We start from the raw sequence: 18901 nt of genomic DNA, 5'->3' as shown, positions 1-18901 counted from the left end.
GACAAATGCCCTCTACACACTCAGAATGAGTCAAAGATTTTACAAGGGTATACTCAGAAAAGACCAAAGAAAATTTGATGTTATCTTTAACAAATAAGGCAACATTTTTAAAAAGGCCATTTTTATAACACTTTTTAAAGCGTAATGAAAAAGCTTGGCTCTCAAGATTGTCCCAAGAATCATCCCCAGTAAAATGCAGTACATGTAAACGATCTGATGTCAGGGCGCTAACTGGTCAGGTTTATTCTGTAGTCATTTCCCCCTAATATCTACGATTTTGTTTTCACAGAATGGTAAAAATGTTAACACACGTCTGCCGTATCCATTCAGCAAAGTAGCAAGAAGTGACTTGACTTGTCCTGTCACTTGTGGAACAAAGCCTTCTTTAAAAACTAAATGGGCTACTAGGATTTAACAGCATCCCACCATCCAACTCTAAATATGATAGATGAAGTAAGCAGCCACCAAATACAGCAATTCTGGCACTGAGTACCTTAGGGACCTGCAAACTTCCTACTTCTGTCCTCCACTGCCATATAAAATTTCAAGGTATCACTTCGGGGTGGGAGGTGATAAGGGGTATCAGTATTTATAGGGAGGGGATGCTGTTGACATTTTTAGCAGCACAAGTTTTTTAGTGTGTGGACCTGTGTTCCCCTCACAGCTCAATGTTTCACATTCCAACTCTTGCCACCAACCCCTCCTCCAATCCCCAATCCAAAGAGTGCCTCCACTATCTAGAGACACAGAATATAAAATACTTCTGTGTCCCACCAGTTATCACACATGCTAATTTCATTTCTAGAATGGTAAAAATGAAGCAAAGACTAGTATCTACTCATAAGCATAGGAAGTTTGACGTTTTCTTTTTTCTGTCAACACATAGCTATTAACATCAAAGACTGGAATCCTGGATGGTCAGTTCCCTTTGGGCAGACCTAACCTAACCACTTTTGCAATTTTAAAAAAGTGTACATGAGATCATCAGGTGGACTCAGTAAAGCATATGACTGGCCCACCTCCAAACAGTAAAGACAAACGCATCAAAAAGTGGCTGTGATTCTCAAAGGACAAAGCCCACTCGCATATCCCAGGAGAAAGTAGACCTGAGTCTTGTTTCACCTGCATAACTGGAGGCAGAAGAAAATAGATGTGAATTCTGATGTGCTCTGCATCTGGTTCCATTCCATCTTACAGCGAAAAGTGCTGAGTAACTAAACCCAACAGGAAAAAACATTGTGTCATCACTACAGAAACAAACCCAGCAGGACCACTTCTGCATGCAGGCAATGTTAGGTCTCAGATGCTCCCTTTCTGCCTCCTGATAAGAGTGGATGCAGGAGCTTTGGGGACATAATGATCCACACACGAAATGAAAGAAATGGCAGAGCACTCTCACTTTGGAAAGCTTCTCTCAGATAATATCCCATCACTGCCTATTAAGACTAAATGATTTTTAAGTATTAATTTACACTCATAAGGGACTAATAAAATTTCCTGGCTTGTCACTTAAGGAGAAAAACCAGCAGACCAGACCTGAAGATAAACCCTCAGAGCTACTAATGCCTCATTCAGGACTCTTTCCCACAGATTAGAACTGACATTATCATACAGCTTACACAGTAGGGAGGAAACGCATAGCGAGTACTCTTACCAAGTCCGGTGAATAAGAAATACCTAGATACTACTGTTTCTGTCAATGCCATAGATACCTCCCAGGACTTAGAGATGACACGTTTATTTTACTTCATCTCAACAATGAGCTCTGCAGAATCTGTCCCTGACGCAAAGCAGGAAGCAAATATTTGGGCAAAAAGATAAAGTCAGTTACAGATTTCACAAGTATATTGTACACCAGTCTGTAATTTTTAATTAGAATTAGCTAAAAGACATTGTACCTTTCAAGTGTATGACTGAGCGTAACAATGCTTAACAGTGGCTTTATTAAGTGAATGCTTGAAAGTATTCAACATTAAATTCAATTTACTTCACATTAATGTTTGCAAATACATCATCAATTCTTACATATTTCAAATCAACTTCAAGTACAGAAGGCTTGCTCTCAAATAAGTCTTCTAAGGTGACATAAAGACTGAAAGAAGCCTATGACTTGAGTCCAAGTCTCTAACCAACAACCACCATATCGTCACTGGTGAACTCATACGTGGGGACTTCAAGGTTGAGAGGAGCAGGGCCCAATCTGATCCTGCCAGATGCATCATAATGTGACCCATGGCAAGGGCAGTAATAACCACCAAAATCTCCTGCATTTGCAATGGGTACACAACCAAGATGAGTGCAAACACCTATCAGGATAACCCATTCAGGTTTCTTTACTCGATCTAGATCATGCTGTGGGTCCCTCAACTGGGACAATTCAACTGCAGCTTCCTGCTCAATTTCCTTCTGGGTTCTATGACGCACAAACAGGGGTTTGCCTCTCCATTTGAAAGCCATGTTCTTGCCTTCTGGAATATCGGATAACTTGATTTCGATTTTCGCCATGGCCAACACATCAGCAGAAGCACTCATGCTGGAAACGAACTGGGTGACGGCATTCTTGGCAGCATATGCAACACCCACAGTAGTTACTGCAGTTACCATATAGGAGAAACTTTTCCTAGCCTCGCTGCTCTCTCTGGAAGACTTCGTACTATCTAAAACTTCAGGGCGGCGGTAGTCACAGAAATCAGGCACCTTGACGTCTGTGTGAGAATAACAAACAGAGGCAGGGACTGCAAGACAAGCAGAAGGTTAAAAAACACAATTAGATGAGTATCCTGAAGGGAGTATACATCAAGAAACAGTCTTTTATGGATCCACAGGTAAAAAATCAAATTCTAAAAATGTGAAACATGGCACTCACTGGGTCTCAGAACAAGTCAAACTGGCGGTGCTAGCATATAAAATCTCAAAAATGAAATGAAGTGAACCACTACCTATCAGACTGGTATGAAATCACAAGATACTATTTGTAAATTGAGCTACTCCTGGTTGCTTGAACATTGCTGATTCAGGATTCACAACATCTCAGTGCATCGCGCTAAAAACGTTAAACCGTAAAATAAACAGTAATACTTCAAAGTTTCCGAAAAGTCAACTGCCAAGACATGCTATATAAATCATGCTAAATACCTCCCATACTCTCTGGATTAGAAGGAGGCCCTAAAACTCATCTAGTCCACACAGTAAGTTGACGTGCGATCACCTTATTAAGGCAAATGTCCACCCCTTATAGTCCAATCTATGTTCTCGGAAAAAAACTGTTAACAAATCATAAAACAATAATGACACAATAATAAACATCCTGTGAACTGTATAACTCTAGTTGCAGAAAAATTAAGGTTTCTATTTTATACTCTAGGGTATAAATAGTATTACTTTAACTTAAAACCACTAATAGGCAGAGAAAGACATCCTTATCAGAGCTCTCAAAATACAATGAAATCTGCAAAAGAACTAATTATTTTGATTTAGCGAGGGGAAAAAAGGGCAAAATTTTTATATCTGCCCCTATTCACTAAAGGGCAATAGTTACTGTAAAAGCAGGGGTATTATCTTTCCTTTTCAGTGCTGTAGTTCTCTTAACTGGGGCACTTCTAGTGTAGGCCATAAAAGAGCCCAAATGAATGTTAAATAATTACTATGTAGTACTTTGGGAGCAAGTAGTTTCTTTGGTAGTTTAAAAAACAAAAACACGACACAGTGACATCCTTCTCTCCCATACTATTTTTAAATATCTGACGAAAAAACTTTTTAAACTAGTACCACCTTTAAGTATGTTTCAGGAAGCAAACCTCTCTGCAGATTGTACATTCATCTTAAAAAATTTGCCACAAAGTTTCCTTTTTAAAAAAGGGGACACTAAAACTTCTCCTTTAGAAAACGTGTTTCCAAAATAAAGATTTCTTTTAAGATGCATTTTTATTGTAATAAACTGCAATTCTACCTTGCTCTACTAGGATATCTTCCTAATATACTGAACTTCCTTGAGTAGTCAAACATTACAATACGGAATACTTGAACTGCTTTTCACATGATTCTCAAGTCAATAACTTTACGGAAGCCAGAAGTATTCACAAACAATAGTGAAGCCTACCAAAATCACTCCGTATGCTTTTCTGACCGACTAAATCATTTTCTGAAGACGACCAGGACACAGATAATGGCAACGTGAGATTCACATTCCAGAATCTGTGGAGTCAAAGTGACATTACATCCTATACTACTACTCTAACAAATAAATGCTAACCTGCCATATACACTGACATTTGGAATTAAGCATAAATTACTTGCTCCTAGCACTGCCTGGGATTACAGAAAAGATGTGTTTCCTACCTAAAAGATAAAGGAATCAAAAGTTCATACTTCTACATTAAAAACAATCCTTAACACTATTCAAGGAAATGTGTAAGAAAATTCAATAAAATGGCTTTGCACTTCTCATTCAGAGATTTGGTGGCAAAAGTCTCCTCCCACTCTACCTAGCTGGTTACACTTTAGTAGACCACACCACCAAGAATCCTTTCAGAAATTAAATTGCCCTATTGCAAAAATCATTCTCCAAATATTTATATGAGCTGCATTAGGTCTGCCTTTTAGTAAGATGCTAGATTTAATTCTAACCTAAAGCAAAATCAAACACTTAAAGGATAAAATTTAAGGAATTTTAACAAAACAAGTTCTATTTTAAGGTGAGCTCCAATGCGCCTTGGAAATCTGCATGAAAATAGTACAACCTTCCTCTCCAACTCAACAATCTTCTCCAGATCCAACCCCTCCCCTTCCATTAACCATCTTTCCATAAACCACCTAGACAGGTTATAACGTGAACTTAAATTACAGGCTGAAATGATTACAGAAAAGGTTTTTGCCTCACGGTCCTACATTATTTGCCTGTTTCTAAAAAAAAATTTCTTAAGTCAGGTGAGCCTCCAATTTTTTGAAGAAACTCTAGCAATATGACAAATTCCAAAGATGCTTTTCTATTGCTATTGAAATGTTCTCCTTCCTTCCTTCTCACCTCCAGGTCCCAAGGATGGGCTAGGGTACTCTACACCCGCCATGGACAGTTTCTTCAAAACCCACTGGTGCCCCTTAAATACTCATTCACAAATGCTTTGCACTAACTGTATACAAAATCCGACGTTGTGAAAGATAGAAAAATAAAGAAGACATTACCTTTTCTATGCCCTTAAGCCCAAGGTTGGAGGAGTTACCAATAAACACAATACAGAGTGTAAAGTGTATGTGCTATAAAGACAGACAAATCAGCAAATAAAAACTTTATTCAGCTGATCCTTAAATGAGATTGAAAAGATGGGTAAGGAAAACATGTGGATATGTAGCAACTTAGTGGAAGGACCATGGAGAAAGTGCAGAGCCTAGGGTGAGTGAAGGCAGAGTGAAAAGAAAAGTGTGGGGCAATTTGGTTAGCGCATAGGGGAAGAGTCACAAACAGCTATCAATGGAGCCAGGTTGGTAACACAATGAAACACGCAGACCTAGTAAAGACTGTGACAAACTGGAGAAGACCACTTGTTCCAACTGCGGGGACGGCCACTACACAGCACGCTATGGACTTTTCCCAAGTAGAAATTAGATCCCAGTATTGCCAGCTTCCAGCATTTTAAGAGATGCCCTTAGTCTTTCCAGTTTTTCTGAAAACTACAAAGCCTGCAGGCACACTGCCCACAGGCTGCCATTTCTCTATCTCCGACACCGGGCCAAGTAAAGATGGAAGGCGAGGCAAAGAAGATAAACCGGGATCTAAGGACAGAGGGTGTGGAACAGCCCCTGCGAAGAGCTCAGTGGCTACGACAATCCGTCTTGTCAAATCCCTGCTACCACATGTCCACACCACGGATCCTGCCTGGTGCGAGTCAGTCTACCTCATCTGTTTTCCCATCTGTGAAATGTAAAAGTCATCAATCTCTGCCCGTTCTTGAGGACTGATTATGTTGTGACACTACACTGTAACTGACCTTGTGTATGTCTTTTTTTTTTTTTGGTGGGGGGGTGAAGGGGAAGGACACTGAAGGGGTCGGTAGTGGTGAGAAGACCAACTTCCCAAATATTAGTAAGTTTCCACTTCTTAAGCATGTAAGTGCCCAAACTGTGCTAATGGCTTTACGTAGAATTCGTCCATCTAAGCCTCACGACACCACTACAAATTTGGTGAAGATATGAATCCATTCCACAGAAGTACGTTTAGAAACTTGCCCAAGGTCAAACGACCTGCAAGCAACAAAACCCCTCAGAGGCGGCCGGAGCACCCGAACTGCAGAGCTCGTGAACTCCGCCCAGGAGGAACTAGGCGGAGCCGGCGGACGCGAGTCCAGGCCGGCCCCCGAAAGACAACCCGGGCCCGGGTGTCAGGCCCAGCGTCGCGGAGGCCGCCCAGCCCGACCTGATTCAGGCTCCGCTCGTGCACCCGCGGCCGCTCCCTGATGGGGGCCAGAGGATCGGGCACCGAGAGACCCTCAGCCCCGCTCGCGGCCCTCGCCCCGGCTCACCATTGAGGCCCACGGAGGCGACCAAAGGCCGGCGCACGGCCTGGCCGCTCAGCGACTCCCGGCTGAGGAAGGGCCGCTTCAGGTCCAGCACAGGCGGCTCCGGGGTGGCGGGCACCGCGGCCTGCACCAAGGGCCGCAGCGCGCCCGCCACCCCGCGGGACGTGGCCGACAGGACGGGCGCGAACGGGCCCGAGCGGGCTGCGACCGACAACATGGCGACAGCTGCTCCAACCGCCAAGCCGGTCACAGGAACGACCTTCCAACCACGGCGCAGGCGCGAAGAGGCGCGGGACGCGTGGCGTCAGCGCGCCGCCGGAAAGTAAGTCTTGCGGGGCGGGGCAAACCTGGAGAGGCGCTGCGTCGGGGGACGGGGCTACAAGCCCTCGCTGGGGGCGGGGCTTGCGGCCAACCTGTCAGTCCCGGTGCCACTTGGTCTGTGTCCGGAGAGATGCCCAGAAGAAAGAGAGGGCTGAACAGGGGACCCCAGTGACATCCGATGGGCCGACTTTACGATCCTTTAGAGTAAAAATTTCATCTAGGAAGACCTAAAGATAACAATAAACGATTATAGTTTAACTTAGGATGGTAATATATCTCAACTAGGACAAAGTCCAGCACATAGTAATCGCTATGTTTTTACTATGATGATTTTTGTTATCTTCGTCTAACAGCAACAACAACAAAAAGGCCAGAGGCATCTGTGCAAAACTCGATAATGCTAATGGATTATGTTTATTAAGCATTCGCTGTGTATTTGGTTTTGTGTTTTATTATACCTACCTTCTTTCATTTGTTATCAAGGTCTCTATGAAGTCAAAGCTATTAGTATCAGCATTTTGCCCATGAAGAAACCGCGGTGTAGAGAGATTCTTTTCCCGGAACTGGATAGCCAGCAAAATGTGAAGCAGGGTAATCTGTCTCCTGGGCTCTTCAGTGACACCACTGTTTCCCCAAGTAAGATTTTAGAATTTTAGAGGATGCAGAGTTGGCTCATTCACTTTCCATCACATCTTGAGAACGTTTTTGTTTTGTTTTGTTTTTCTCTTTCAATCCTGATTGCACCAATGAGAAAGTCTGTTTGGTACTAATATATCTTTAATTAAAACACACACACACACACATGTACAGATGGGGTCTCACTATATTGCCTAGTCCAGTCTCAAACTCCTGGCCTCAAGGAATCCTGTCTCTGCCTCCCAAAGTACTGGGATTATAGGCATGAGCCAATGCACTTGGCCTCAGTTTGATCCTAATATATCTTTAATTCCTCTCTACACTTATCTCCCACTTTTAACAGAAAAGATCTTGAATTAGAAGCTCTTATCAGACAACTGAGTCTAGAGTGATTTCATTGTATGGTTCATAGTATTGATTTTCTTTCCATACTGGTTTTCTATTCTCAGTACTATACTGAGATAAAGTTTTTCATTTATTTAGGTCAAAAATGATTTAAATATTAAGTAAATGTTAATATAAGCAGTGCACAGAATTGGCTCTGTGCTGTGTATGGGCTCTGTGATCTGGACAAATTCCTTCACCTCTCTGTGCCTCAGTTTCCTCACCTGCCAAATGGGGGCAGTAATGATGCCATGTGTGTTGTAAAGTTACTAGGAGGAGTAAATGTACCGAAATGTGTAAAGCACCTACAAGCAGGCCCAGCACACAGGCAGCACCAAGTGAGGATTTGCTGGTAGTGTTTTTATCTGAAATGCCACCTCCTCTTAGAAGCCTTCCCTTGATCCTTGCTGACTCACCGTTATTCCTCACGCCAAGTCCAAAGTGTACTGACAGTTTTCCCCTTTGACCTTCCTATGACTCCTCTTAGGGCCTGGGCTTTTCCCAGCCTTATAGCCCAAGGGACTATATTGTACTCTCCAGACTGGGGGCTGCCTCCTCAGGGGCACCCTGGCCAGGCTCATCACACAGCTGGCTCAGTGCTCTCCCCTGGCAACAACCTTAGGATAAAAGGCATTTCCAGAGAAGTTGTCACACACCATGCATGGTTTGAGTGCTTCACATGAAATAATATCACAACTGTCCTCTGAGTTGGTAAGAGTAAATGAAAAATGAATGAATGAACGAGTGAATGAATGAATGAAGGAGTCTTCACAAAACCTTCACAATGTCCACAATGTCCCAGTTGGGTGAACAGAATAGGAATTATCTCCAGACTTCCTGCATTCAATTTTAGTTTCACCACTCAGTAGCTGTGCCCTAGGGCAAGTTATTGAATCTCTGTGTGTACCTCTCAGTCTTTCTCTTGTAAAACAGAGATAATAACAGGGTCTACCCTAGAGAGTTATTTTAAGGATGAAATGAATTAATATATGTAAAATGCCTAGGACTGTGCCTGGCACACAGTATGTAAATATCCATAATCATAATAACTTCCTATTTTCTAGATGAAGAAACTATGACTCAGAGAAGACAAATGACCTGCCCAAAGACACATTGATAAGAACCCATCTGGTAGTGGTTCTAGTCCAGTGTTGCAGCAGAGAGAAGGGTAACCGTATAGTGGAACGTCTGTCCTCTCGTGGAAGAAGGAGGCCAATGTCCAGGAGTGGCAGGCTTACTGGAACTTGGACTTCTGTAGGCCAACCTGGGTTCCACTTGGTAGATGAGGGTCTTGCTATGTTGCCCAGGCTGGTCTCAAACTCCTGGCCTCAAGCAACCCTCCTACCTTAGCCTCCAGAGTAGCTGGGCCTACAGGTGCACACCACTGCAACCCCTCAGTGGTTGTTATTTAACTGAAGAGGGTTTTAGCTTTCATGTATCAGCTCACTCTGGAGCCAGACAGCCTGACTTTCATGCCAGCTCTGCCCCTTACTACCTGTGTGATGTTGGGCAACGTTACTGAGTGTCAGATTTCTTATTTGTAAAAAACAGGGATAAAAATGAGATTGCTGTGCAAATTAAAAGAAAGAATTCATGTGAAATATTTAGCACACTGGCATACAATGAGAGCTTAATAAACATTGTTAGTTTTGTAAACTGAGGGGAAAAAATAGCCACAGGCCTAGGAACATAAATGCTTGGTAAGCTTCTCAGTTCCCTGGAAGTCTGACAAGCAATGCGTATGTATGAACAAGGCAGAAGGAAGCATGACGCCAAGCCTTCCTTTTAACAAATACTGTTTAAATCAGAGGTCAGAAGTCATGGACTGGAGATTCACTCTGTCCCCACTCATTTCTGCCCAGAGACACCTGGTGATATGGCATACACAGTGCTATGAACCTCAGAATTATTTGCTACCATTTGCAAATTGTGAGTATTCCCACATACAAACTGTGGTAGATGGAATAATGCCTCCCCACAAAAATGTCTGCAGCCTAATCCCTGGAACCTGGGAATATGTTACTTTACATGGCAAAGGAATGTTGTAACTGTGATTGGAGATTGAAATAGGGAGAGTGTATTAGTCCTTGTCATGCAGCTATGAAGAAATACCTGAGACTGGGTAATTTACAAAGAAAAGAGGTTTAATTGACTCACAGCTCAGCACGGCAGGTTGGGGGTGCCCTCAGGAAATTTACAATCATGGCCGGAGGGACTTGTTCACAGGGTGGCAGGAGAGAGAATAAGAGCCCAGCGAAGGGGGAAACACCTTATAAAACTATCAGATCTCATGATAACTCACTATCATGAGAACAACATGGGGAAAACCGCCCCCGTGATCCATCACCTCCACCTGGTCCCGCCTTGGTTACAATTCAAGGGGATTGTAACAATTCAAGGTGAGATCTGGGTGGGGACACAGAGCCAAACCATATCAGAGAGTCTTCCTGCACTGTCCAGGTGGGTGCAGCGTGTTCATAGGGTCTTAGAGGAGGGAAGCAAGAGGTGAGAGGACAGAAATGCCACACTGCTGGCTTTGAGGGTGGAGCCAGAGGAGGGGCCTGCAGGCAGAGGTGGAGCTGGAAATGGAAAGGAAACAGTCTCCCTTAAAGTCTCTAGAAGAAGTGCAGCCCTACAGACCCATGTTAGGCTTCAGACCTCCAGAATTGTAAAATAATAAAAGTGCATTATTTTAAGCCACTCGAGGCCCATGTCCTCAACATAGAGAAAGACGGTGGAGTGCTGTCAGCCAGGGTAGGTAGCTGCTTGGTGGTCTAGGTCCTTTCCCACTGCGTCCATTCAGTTCCGTTACCTGCCCATCTGCTGAGGCCTCGAGTTTGGGACCTCAGATTTATATGATTACTTGCACAAGCATGATCGATTGATTCCGGAGAGTAACAGAGCAGAATACCGATACGCAGGGGAATCTCCTAGTGTGAATTGTAGTAGTCTAGATACTTCCTGTTCCCTACAGTCTTTTCTTTTCTTTTTTTTTTTTTTTTTTGGGGACGAAGTTTTGCTCTGTTGCCCAGGCTAGAGTGCAGTGGTGTGATCTTGGCTCACTGCAACCTCTGCCTCCTGGGTTCAAGCAATTTTGCCTCAGCCTCCCAAGTAGCTGGGATCACAGGCACGTTCCACCACGCCCAGCTAATTTTTGTATTTTTAGTAGAGATGGGGTTTTGCCATGTTGGCCAGGCTGGTCTCAAACTCTTGACCTCACGTGATCCGCCCGCCACAGCTTCCCAAAGTGCTGGGATTACAGATGCGAACCACCGTGCCCAGCCCTCTTCCCTAGTCTTGATGTGTTCATCTGGGCAATGTGTGTAGGGGGTGCGGATAGGGAGGGGAGCTCTAAGGCGAATGTGCTAGGATTCTGCATTTGTCATCCTCAAAACAAATTTGTCACTGGGTAATTCTGCCTGTGATCCTGCATAATGTGCAAAGCCAGCAAGATGCCTTTGCCTTGTCCCCAGGGAACATGCCTCCCAGCTACTTGCCCACGCAGAAAGGCAGCCACCTCCCTGCTGAAGGGATCCCACGCCTGTCTCCTGTTTCCACACAATTACCCCGGGAGATGCCTGGCTTCCCATTTCCAGTTGCAGCCATCGTGACAGTTTCAGCCTCTCCCCTCAGCCCACGTCCTTCGCTTGAGCAGCGAGATGTGAAGATGGACAGCCACTTAAGAACTGCACAGATTGTCCTTAATCTAAGTCATTTAAAAGGCATTTGTGTTCCATAAAACCCGTTTCCGTAATTCTGTGCCCCTACTTCTTCGAAAGATGGTAACCCTAGGGAGGAGAAGAAATTAGCCAGGGAGGAGAAGTTCAGATGTGCTAATATTTTAATCGCTCATTCTTTCATCACATTAGTTACATTCATTAAGTATGATTAATTTCAGGCTTTGTTGAAAACCCTATCAGTTTCCCTATCAGCCACCCATCCATCTCTTGCCAAGCAGGCTGCTGCAGTAGCACCAAAAGTCCCCCAATGTTTTTTACACCTGGATCGTATTATGTGCCCCCTGAAAATTTGTGGAATTAATTGAACTCATTTGTTTCAAATACTTTGCAAGAGCCTGGCCTCTTGAGTCAGGCGGCCTAAGTGTGATCCCAAGTCCTCTGATTGCTGGAGTCACTTGGGCAAGTGACTGATGCCCTCTGAGCCCTGGTGTCCTCATCTGAGGATGGAGATAAGAATACCTATCTCAAAGGTTGGTTGTGAAGATGAAAGAAGGCTTTCAGATTGCTAAGTTAGTTGGTTGTGATTGTAATTAAGGGCCCTTGGAGATGGATCATTCATCCATTCAGAAGATTTGTGTACAGTGACTATATGCAACGCTGTGTGTCCACTACTGATGAGAGAGACAGCCACGAACACAGCAGTCAAATGTGTGTGGCCCCCAGAACCTTATATTTTACTTGCAGAAACTAGACAACCACCAAATGTGTAATATACGAGATGGTGGTACGTTCTATGGAGGAAAGAAAGGACGAGGGGCAGGGAGTTCTGGGCTCATGGGACAGGGTGCTATGGCTCAGAGGGAACTCAGAGATAACCTAATTCAGGCCCTGACCTGGAGGGCTCATGCTTTGCACACTGTGCTAAGAATTTGGACTTTCTGCAAGAATAAGGACAACGAGAGCCAGCAACGGGGAGGTAGAGCAAGGATGGTGCCGTCTGGCTGCTCACCCGCTGACTGGAACTATCGGAGGACTCTGTGAGGATACGGGTAGAAGGTGTGTAAGCGTGTGGCTGCACAGAAGCCCTTGGCATGTAATCCACTCCGTGTTCCAAATTGCCATCCTTTCTGCGTGCTGTTAGGGACTTCCCCCGGCTCTCCCTGAAGAGTGAGGAGTACTCTGAGAGAGACAGGTCTAGGATGAATTGTTTTGATGGAGAATTGAACGTTTTTTGGAGGGAAGGAAGATTTCAGGGGGTAGGGGATAAGTTGAAGGGATATGGCTCTGAAAGTCCTTGGACAGTTTGTAGAGGACAGAGAAGGTGGTAATGTCAGTTTTTGCTCTCCTCCCACCTCCACCTCTGTCCTTCTCAGTGGTCCCACAGCTCCCCAGCGTCTCCCTCCCCCCACCTCAGCCTCTGTCCTTCTCAGTGGTCCCACAGCTCCCTACCTTCAGTCGTCTTGTTCTCAAGCCTGAAGTGCTGGATCCACTCAGCTGCGACCCAGCTCAACACCTCTGTGGAAGTTTTGCCCATCACTCAGGAGAAGCCGAGATCCAGAGACTGATGCCCACGTTGTGTCTTTGCAGAGGGAAGCCCGCCAGAGCCCTCTTCTTCCTGGGGAGGAACTGGCTCCCTGAGTCTCCAAGACAACCCCAGACAGCCCTGGGGACCTTGAATATGAGCAAGGGGAGCAGGAAGGAGGCTCCAGCCCACCCAGAGCTCCAGCCCACCTGCAGGGTCTGCACACGCAATTACAGGTCCTCATTTCCCTCTCCTAATGATGCCCCAAAACATTAAGGCAAGTTAAATCAAACCACCAGGTGTCCAGCATGAACAGTCGAAATAATAAATTCACAAAGAAAATGAGACATTTTATTTGGGCTGTTTCAAAATTGGTAGATGCAGGAAAGCAAATTGTGATGTGCTTGGGATTTAATTTGTGTTTCAAGGTACTAATGAAGGCAGCACCCATTTACCCAAAGGCCTTTTCATCCCTGCATCTTGACAGCACTTTTCTAAGCATGCTGGGAATAAATTAAGTTGCAAAACCTCCATGAAAAAGATTATAGTTAAAACATAATTCTGAGGAACCACTTGAGTTTATCCATTTACCTGCTTTTAAGTACACACACCTATTTTTTTACAATTATTTTTCACAAAAGAAGGAACTTTGTGTGATGTATACAACCAGGTAATGGCAAACCTCCAGCATCTTTAAAATAAAACTCAAGTTGGGCTGGGCAGGATATCACATGCCTGTAATTCCAGCACTTTGGGAGACCACGGCCAGTGGATCACCTGAGGTCAGGATCTCAAGACTAGCCTGACCAACATGGTGAAACCTTGTCTCTACTAAAAATACAAAAAATTAGCTGGGCATGGTGGCAGGCGCCTGTAATCCCAGCTACTTGGGAGGCTGAGGCAGGAGAATCACTTGAACCCAGGAGGTGGAGGTTTCAGTGAGCCAAGATCGCGCCATTGCACTCCAGCCTGGGCAGCGAGAGCAAAACTCTGTCTCAAAAAAGTAAAATAAAATAAAAATAAAACTCAGGCTGAACTAAACCAGCCTTCTGAGTCAATGTGACTGTAATTAAACCAGATATTCCATAATGAAGTTTGCTGATTAATAAATTATTTGATTACCAGGTAAGTGTACCTGCAATCAATACAACTGCCGAAAGCTCTGAATTAGAAATGGTGCAATAAAATATAACTGAAAGTTGTTAGGAATTGGTAGTTTTAATTACAGAGAATGATTAATTGATCGTTCAGATAGTATTGATCTACAACTTATTTAATTCTTTGCAATTTCATTTGTCAGATTTGAATCCAAATAACTGATGATTTGTTCCATGAATGCCAGAGCTGGAAGGGATGGGGATGGCGGAAGAGGCAAGACTGGATCATGGACCTGGTGGTTCTATGCAGAGGCCAAAGCTACTCTCCTTTCTACCTGGCCCTGTGCTGGGCCTAACCTGGAGCCCCCTCCATCTTCTGCCTCATTCATCTCTGGTTCAAGGTCTGGCACAAACTCCACATCCTGCAGGAAGCCCTGGTGGACTTGGGCAGACCTGGAGACACATCCAACCTCCTGGCAAGATGGGGGTTACAGGAGTGTGTATAAAGGGGAAGGCAAGAATGTGCCCTTGGTAGAGAAGTGAAAAGAAGGTCTCATGTGACAAGTGTTTTGCTCCTAACCCACCCCCTGTGGTGACATCTTCTAGGTTAACTGCTCTTGCTGATCTGTGCACATAAACCAAGCTAACTGTGGGAGGACTCTTGTTTCTAGTTTAAAGCAAGGAGGACCACAGTTCCTTCTGAACGCTCACCCCCAAGGAGATAAGGAGGGCATCCCATGAGCAACACTGTGTGTTAAAGATGCACATGAGCACTAGGACTCGACCAAGGACAAACACGTCTCCAGGCCCCTCAGACCCTCGCTGCTGCCCAGATGTCCGTTGTCATCGGTCACATCCTAACCTCAACCCCCTCCTCTCCTCCCATGTAAAAGGAGGCTGAAATTCATAGTAACTTCAGACAGTTCTTTAGGACACTGGCCCACCACCTTCTCAGTTGCTGGCTTTCCAAAACAAAGCCCCCTCCCTTGACCCAACTCCTTGTCTCTTGACGTACTGGCTGTCGTGCAGTGCATGGTACCGGCTTGAACTTGGTTATGTTGGCACGGCCTCTGGCAGTGTTCAGTGCGTGTGGATGAGTATTTTACAGCTACTGTTCTATTTCTAATCCTCTTCCTGTGGACGGCTGTGGGATGTGCTGTGGATGCCCTCTCTTAGGCTGAAATAAACCGCCCTACCTTCTCTGCCTTGTCTCCACCAAATAAACTCCTTAAGGCAGGGATAGAGTCTTGCACTCCACAAAGAAGTATTGCTGTGTCCTCAGCTGTGTAAGAGTGACTGGGTTCCTTCTATTCCACCTCTAATGGAACTTTAGGCACGCAGAGAGAGACAGCAAATTTGTGCTGGCTGAAGGGGTCAGCAAATGCATATGAGGCCTCTTGTGCTCCGGAGAGAGAATGGAGTGCAGTCAGTGAGACCCTGATGGGAGATGGAACCAAAAGCCTGGGCAGAAGGGATCGTGGAGGTGCCTGGGGTCAGGAGGGATGGGAAGGGTGAGGAACACAAGAGATCACCTGGAGGTATGAGCGGAGAAGGCGGGCACTGGGGGACGGTGCTGCTGATCCAGGTGGGGCAACATCCTAGGACCTGAGTGCTGGGCAGGTGCATCCGTGGAGGGAAGCTTGTCTCCTCTCTTGGCTCCTGCTGAGAGAGGCATTCATTCCCCTGGCTTGCCCTGCGAGAGACAGGGGCTCTAGGTAGATCTCTGCTATCTAGGGAATGGAATGTGAATATCCAAAGGTTCTAGAGGTCAAGTCTTAGGTTCCCTCTCAGCTCAGATCCCAGTTGGTGCACTGTAGCCCAACCCCCTTTTCTTGTAGATTTGCTACATGGAGAGGAAAATACCTTGCCAGACACCAACAGTCCCTTCTCAGCACTTTTGTGCAAAGGCAACTCAGACCCTAAGACAATGGGGTCTAATTTGCAGGTGCCACTGGAAGGCAGAGGTCACGGGAGCCCTGGACTTCGGACAAGGTAGAGGGATCCTGGAGACAGCATATCTGGCCCTGGAGCCCTGCTCACCCGGGAGAGTGAGCTCTCCTACTCTCCCATGAGGCCTGCCTGAGGACCCCCATGTCCTCTATGTGTGGGATTCTGCAGTTTGCACTCACAATCCAGAGCCTTTTACCCAACCACCCTGGTTGTAGGAATGTGTTCAAAATAAGCATCAGACAAGTACATGAAGATGAATGTGCAAAGACATTCATAGCAGGATTGTTTATAATCATGAAAAATGATCTGCAGATTTCCTGTCCACTATGCAGGATGAGTTAGACGGGGATGCATCCATAAAATCACTTTGCCCTCTTTTAAAATTATGTCATAGATCTGTGTTTAATGACATAGTAAATGGTACTCAATGCATTAAGTGAAAAAAAGCAACTTATACATCAGAATGTATATGATCAAGTTTTTGTTAAATGGATGCATGTATGCAGGTCAGTAACTGTCTGTGTTTGCAAACAAAAAAGTCTAGCAAGATGTGCATCAAAGATTAACAATCATTATCTTTGGATAGTGAATTTATTAACATCTATTTTTGACTTTGCCCTTTGTTTTCCTATGTTATCTTTTTTACACTGAGTTTATATTATTATTTTTACAATTAAAATGTCAATCCATCAGTCTACCTCCATTTGGGAAATAGTAAAAAGCAAATCTCACCTGCATCCATTTCAACTACACAAGGAAGACAGGATAGGGAGGAATAGCACTAAGTTTGAGTGCCTGTGATTCAGAGAGGGAAGTGACTTGGAATTCTAGGCCAGCTCCTCCACCTTCCCCATCTCTAACTCTTCCATTCTCCCATACTTGCTCCTGGTACCCCAGCACTCATGGGTGCCTCCTGTCTTCCCAGCATGCACAATTCAACTGAGCTTATTATTAGTACCCACTTTACCCCTGATCTTTCTGCCCTTCACACCTCTTGTCATTCCCAGTCACTCCAATCGATTTTTATTTTTTTATTTATTGACTTCATCACCATCTGAATCAACAGTGTTTGTTTCTTTGCCTGTTCACTTACAGTTGGCTTTGTTTGCTACTGTGGGAAGCTAATGGTGTCTGCTGTAGCCAAATCAGCACATTTATTTATCTATTTATTCAGAGACTGAGTCTCACTCTGTCGCCCAGGCTGAACTGCAGTGGCATGATCTTGGCTCACTGCAACTTCCGCCTCCCACGTTCAAGTGATTCTCGTGCCTCAGCCTTCCAAATAGGTGGGACTGCAGGTGTGAGCCATCCTGCCTGGCTAATTTTTGTATTTTTAGTAAAGACGGGCTTTTGCAGTGTTGGCCAGGTTGGTCTCGAACTCCTGATCTCACGTGATCTACCCGCCTTGGCCTCCCAAAGTGTTGGGATTACAGACATGAGCCACTGAGCCCAGCCTATTTATTACTTATTTTTTTTGAGACCGGGTCTTGCTCTGTCTCCCAGGCCACAGTGCAATGGTGCAATCATAGGTCACTGCAGCCTTGAACTCCTGGGCTCAAGCACTCCTCCTGTCTCTGCCTCCCAAATAGCTGGGACTACAGGTGTGTACCACCACACCTGGCTGTAATCAGCACCTTTAAAGAACCTAAAGATGGACTCCTGCCCATCCCGCCCCATGAAATCTACATCTGAATATTAGAGAAACTCCAAGGGAGTTCTCAGTTTTCCCATATCTTCTCTGCTCACACCTATGTCCCCACAGCAGCACACACCTTGTCCCCTGTATGTGCTCAGTAAATAAGTAACGATCGAATTGATAGATAAGTGGATGCATGTCTCCTGAGTCTTGGGGAAGGAAAGAGAAGACAGAAAAGGCTATATTCGAGAGGAAAGTTTTTAGGCCACTGGGCAGGTACAAACAAGGCCGGGTGTGGTGGCTCACACCTGTAATCCCAGTACTCTGATAGGCTGAGGTGGACAGATCACCTGAGGTCAGGAGTTTAAGACCAGCCTGGCCAACATGGTGAAACCCCATCTCTATCAGAAATACAAAAATTAGTCAGGCGTGGTGGCACGTGCCTGTAGTCCCAGCTACTCGAGAGACTGAGGCAGGAGAATCACTTGAACCTGGGAGGCAGAGGTTGCAGTGAGCCAAGATCGCACCACTGAACTCCAGCCTGGGTGACAGGCGAGACTCTGTTTCAAAAGACAGACAACAACAAAAAACAAACAACAAAAAACAAGACAAACAACAAACAACAAAAAAGCAACAACAACAAAAAACAAGAGCAGGTGAGTATCAATGAGAAGAAACCTCCATCCCCAGCAGTTGGTGAGCTGGGAATCACGCCAACAAGGACACTCGGAACAGCCAGGTCAGAGAGCAGCGGCCCCTGGTGATGGCCTGGCCCGCCCAGACAGTGAATGAATGGCATTTTCTAAACCTGGTGAGGTGATAACCTTTTAACCTGCTAAGTAAAGCTATTTTTAAACTTGGAGGGGCAAAAAAGAATCTTTCCCGAGGTGAAACCGTAACAGTCACTTAGAGCACAATGGATCTTTATTTTTTATAACCAAGTTATAAATTGTTGAAAATAAGAGTTTCAAATGGAAATGTTGACATAATAATCTTATCTCTTGCAGCATGAATAACCAACCATAACCGTTATTATCCTGTCTCCTATGAACGTTGGCTTTTTTGAAAGTTCAACTTGCTCAATATGTTTGCCTTTTAACATGAGTTAAGAGGTAATTTGCATGAACACAAATATAGAAGTATCAATTCAGTGGCATTATGAA

The 18901-nt window shown here is 44.8% G+C and overlaps 1 protein-coding gene and 1 long non-coding RNA gene across 3 annotated transcripts; one reads left to right on the top strand and one right to left on the bottom strand.

Annotated features, from left to right (window-relative positions):
• Positions 1 to 1845: 1845 nt before the first annotated feature.
• Positions 1846 to 6846, bottom strand: LOC111553897 (cytochrome b-c1 complex subunit Rieske, mitochondrial). Its single transcript, XM_023229030.1, has 2 exons — positions 6516 to 6846; positions 1846 to 2735 (listed from the first exon to the last, which is right to left on the bottom strand). The coding sequence occupies exons 1-2, from the start codon at positions 6727 to 6729 to the stop codon at positions 2125 to 2127; spliced, it is 825 nt and encodes a 274-aa protein (XP_023084798.1). The 5' UTR covers positions 6730 to 6846; the 3' UTR covers positions 1846 to 2124.
• LOC111553898 lies at positions 6697 to 16824 on the top strand. 2 transcript variants are annotated; one of them, XR_002735111.1, is made up of 4 exons: positions 6697 to 6834; positions 7317 to 7469; positions 13121 to 13291; positions 14356 to 16824. It is a non-coding gene; the product is annotated as an uncharacterized LOC111553898 (long non-coding RNA). The 2 variants fall into 2 exon arrangements; XR_004228654.1 differs by lacking the exons at positions 13121 to 13291; positions 14356 to 16824 and adding an exon at positions 8918 to 10846.
• The last annotated feature ends 2077 nt before the right edge of the window (positions 16825 to 18901 follow it).

This window comes from Piliocolobus tephrosceles, chromosome 21 (assembly GCF_002776525.5).
Source record: "Piliocolobus tephrosceles isolate RC106 chromosome 21, ASM277652v3, whole genome shotgun sequence".
NCBI lineage: Eukaryota > Metazoa > Chordata > Mammalia > Primates > Cercopithecidae > Piliocolobus > Piliocolobus tephrosceles.
This window is presented reverse-complemented; position numbering and strand designations above follow the sequence as displayed.